General features: G+C 43.5%; 1 protein-coding gene across 1 annotated transcript in view; it reads right to left on the bottom strand.

The window, feature by feature from the left end:
* The window catches only part of SETD2 (SET domain containing 2), an 82,532-nt gene that overhangs the window by 578 nt on the left and 78,436 nt on the right, over nucleotides 1-3,518 (bottom strand). The window contains exon 20 of the mRNA XM_009888677.1: nucleotides 3,343-3,444. Within this exon, the coding sequence (XP_009886979.1) occupies nucleotides 3,343-3,444 (102 nt within the window). The remainder of the gene's footprint in view (nucleotides 1-3,342; nucleotides 3,445-3,518) is intronic.

Here is a 3,518-nt window from a genome sequence, read left to right as displayed (position 1 = left end):
CCAATATTGGCTCTTATTCCCCAAATATTCCCTATTATTCCCAAATATTCCCCCAATATTGTCTCTTATTCCCCAAATATTTGCTATTGTTCCCCAAATATTGGCTGTTATTCCCAAAATATTTACTATAATTCCCAATATTGCCCCAATATCGGCACTTATTCCCCAAATATTTGCCATTGTTCCCCAAATACTGGCTGTTATTCCCAAATTATTCACTGTAATTCCCAATATTCCCACAATATTGGCTACTATTCCATGAATATTCCTCTAATATTTGCTATTATTCCCCAAATATTCCCCCAATATTGGCTATTATTCCACAAATATTTGCCATTGTTCCCCAAATATTGGCTGTTATTCCCAAAATATTTACTGTAATTCCCAATATTCCCTCAGTATTGGCTATTATTCCCCAAATATTTAGTATAATTCCCAATATTCCCCCAATATCAGCTATTATTCCCCAAATATTCCCCTAAGATTTGCTATTATTCCCCAAATATTCCCTATTATTCGCAAAGGTTTCCCCAATATTGGCTCTTATTCCCCCAGTATTCCCTATTATTCGCAAAGGTTTCCCCAATATTGGCTCTTATTCCCCCAGTATTCCCTATTATTCGCAAAGGTTTCCCCAATATTGGCTCTTATTCCCCCAGTATTCCCTATTATTCGCAAAGGTTTCCCCAATATTGGCTCTTATTCCCCCAGTATTCCCTATTATTCGCAAAGGTTTCCCCAATATTGGCTCTTATTCCCCCAGTATTCCCTATTATTCGCAAAGGTTTCCCCAATATTGGCTCTTATTCCCCCAGTATTCCCTATTATTCGCAAAGGTTTCCCCAATATTGGCTCTTATTCCCCCAGTATTCCCTATTATTCGCAAAGGTTTCCCCAATATTGGCTCTTATTCCCCCAGTATTCCCTATTATTCGCAAAGGTTTCCCCAATATTGGCTCTTATTCCCCCAGTATTCCCTATTATTCGCAAAGGTTTCCCCAATATTGGCTCTTATTCCCCCAGTATTCCCTATTATTCGCAAAGGTTTCCCCAATATTGGCTCTTATTCCCCCAGTATTCCCTATTATTCGCAAAGGTTTCCCCAATATTGGCTCTTATTCCCCCAGTATTCCCTATTATTCGCAAAGGTTTCCCCAATATTGGCTCTTATTCCCCCAGTATTCCCTATTATTCGCAAAGGTTTCCCCAATATTGGCTCTTATTCCCCCAGTATTCCCTATTATTCGCAAAGGTTTCCCCAATATTGGCTCTTATTCCCCCAGTATTCCCTATTATTCGCAAAGGTTTCCCCAATATTGGCTCTTATTCCCCCAGTATTCCCTATTATTCGCAAAGGTTTCCCCAATATTGGCTCTTATTCCCCCAGTATTCCCTATTATTCGCAAAGGTTTCCCCAATATTGGCTCTTATTCCCCCAGTATTCCCTATTATTCGCAAAGGTTTCCCCAATATTGGCTCTTATTCCCCCAGTATTCCCTATTATTCGCAAAGGTTTCCCCAATATTGGCTCTTATTCCCCCAGTATTCCCTATTATTCGCAAAGGTTTCCCCAATATTGGCTCTTATTCCCCCAGTATTCCCTATTATTCGCAAAGGTTTCCCCAATATTGGCTCTTATTCCCCCAGTATTCCCTATTATTCGCAAAGGTTTCCCCAATATTGGCTCTTATTCCCCCAGTATTCCCTATTATTCGCAAAGGTTTCCCCAATATTGGCTCTTATTCCCCCAGTATTCCCTATTATTCGCAAAGGTTTCCCCAATATTGGCTCTTATTCCCCCAGTATTCCCTATTATTCGCAAAGGTTTCCCCAATATTGGCTCTTATTCCCCCAGTATTCCCTATTATTCGCAAAGGTTTCCCCAATATTGGCTCTTATTCCCCCAGTATTCCCTATTATTCGCAAAGGTTTCCCCAATATTGGCTCTTATTCCCCCAGTATTCCCTATTATTCGCAAAGGTTTCCCCAATATTGGCTCTTATTCCCCCAGTATTCCCTATTATTCGCAAAGGTTTCCCCAATATTGGCTCTTATTCCCCCAGTATTCCCTATTATTCGCAAAGGTTTCCCCAATATTGGCTCTTATTCCCCCAGTATTCCCTATTATTCGCAAAGGTTTCCCCAATATTGGCTCTTATTCCCCCAGTATTCCCTATTATTCGCAAAGGTTTCCCCAATATTGGCTCTTATTCCCCCAGTATTCCCTATTATTCGCAAAGGTTTCCCCAATATTGGCTCTTATTCCCCCAGTATTCCCTATTATTCGCAAAGGTTTCCCCAATATTGGCTCTTATTCCCCCAGTATTCCCTATTATTCGCAAAGGTTTCCCCAATATTGGCTCTTATTCCCCCAGTATTCCCTATTATTCGCAAAGGTTTCCCCAATATTGGCTCTTATTCCCCCAGTATTCCCTATTATTCGCAAAGGTTTCCCCAATATTGGCTCTTATTCCCCCAGTATTCCCTATTATTCGCAAAGGTTTCCCCAATATTGGCTCTTATTCCCCCAGTATTCCCTATTATTCGCAAAGGTTTCCCCAATATTGGCTCTTATTCCCCCAGTATTCCCTATTATTCGCAAAGGTTTCCCCAATATTGGCTCTTATTCCCCCAGTATTCCCTATTATTCGCAAAGGTTTCCCCAATATTGGCTCTTATTCCCCCAGTATTCCCTATTATTCGCAAAGGTTTCCCCAATATTGGCTCTTATTCCCCCAGTATTCCCTATTATTCGCAAAGGTTTCCCCAATATTGGCTCTTATTCCCCCAGTATTCCCTATTATTCGCAAAGGTTTCCCCAATATTGGCTCTTATTCCCCCAGTATTCCCTATTATTCGCAAAGGTTTCCCCAATATTGGCTCTTATTCCCCCAGTATTCCCTATTATTCGCAAAGGTTTCCCCAATATTGGCTCTTATTCCCCCAGTATTCCCTATTATTCGCAAAGGTTTCCCCAATATTGGCTCTTATTCCACAAATATTTGCCATTGTTCCCCAAATATTGGCTGTTATTCCCAAAATATTTACTGTAATTCCCAATATTCCCTCAGTATTGGCTATTATTTCCCAAATATTCCCCATCCCCCCCTCCCAATATTGACTCTCGCTCCCCCTCTATCTCCGTATCCCGTCCCTCATCCCCCCGGGGGAGGAACCGGCAGAAGGGGCGATGCCACCACCAACCCCACCGCCTCCAGGAGGGGCAGAGAGGGGCCGTCCCCGGGAGGAGGGGACGTTCCCCGGGAGGTCCCCGGCGTGCCACCCCCCCCCCATCGTCATCGTCATCATCATCGTCATCGTCATCGTCATCGTCATCATCACCTTGCGCGCCAGATGTTTGAAGTCCTCGGTGGTGGTGATGCGCCCCACTTTGCAGTCGGGTTTGCGGTAGGGATTCAGGCACTGCACGATGAACTGCGACATCTACGGGAGAGCGACACCTCCGACCGTCCCCTTCGTCCCCAAAGTGACGCCACCCCCAAGCGACGCCGTCCCCA

Source organism: Charadrius vociferus, unplaced genomic scaffold (assembly GCF_000708025.1).
Source record: "Charadrius vociferus isolate BGI_N301 unplaced genomic scaffold, ASM70802v2 scaffold277, whole genome shotgun sequence".
NCBI lineage: Eukaryota > Metazoa > Chordata > Aves > Charadriiformes > Charadriidae > Charadrius > Charadrius vociferus.
Note: the sequence above shows the minus strand (reverse complement) of the source record. Positions and strands in the feature narration are given on the sequence as shown.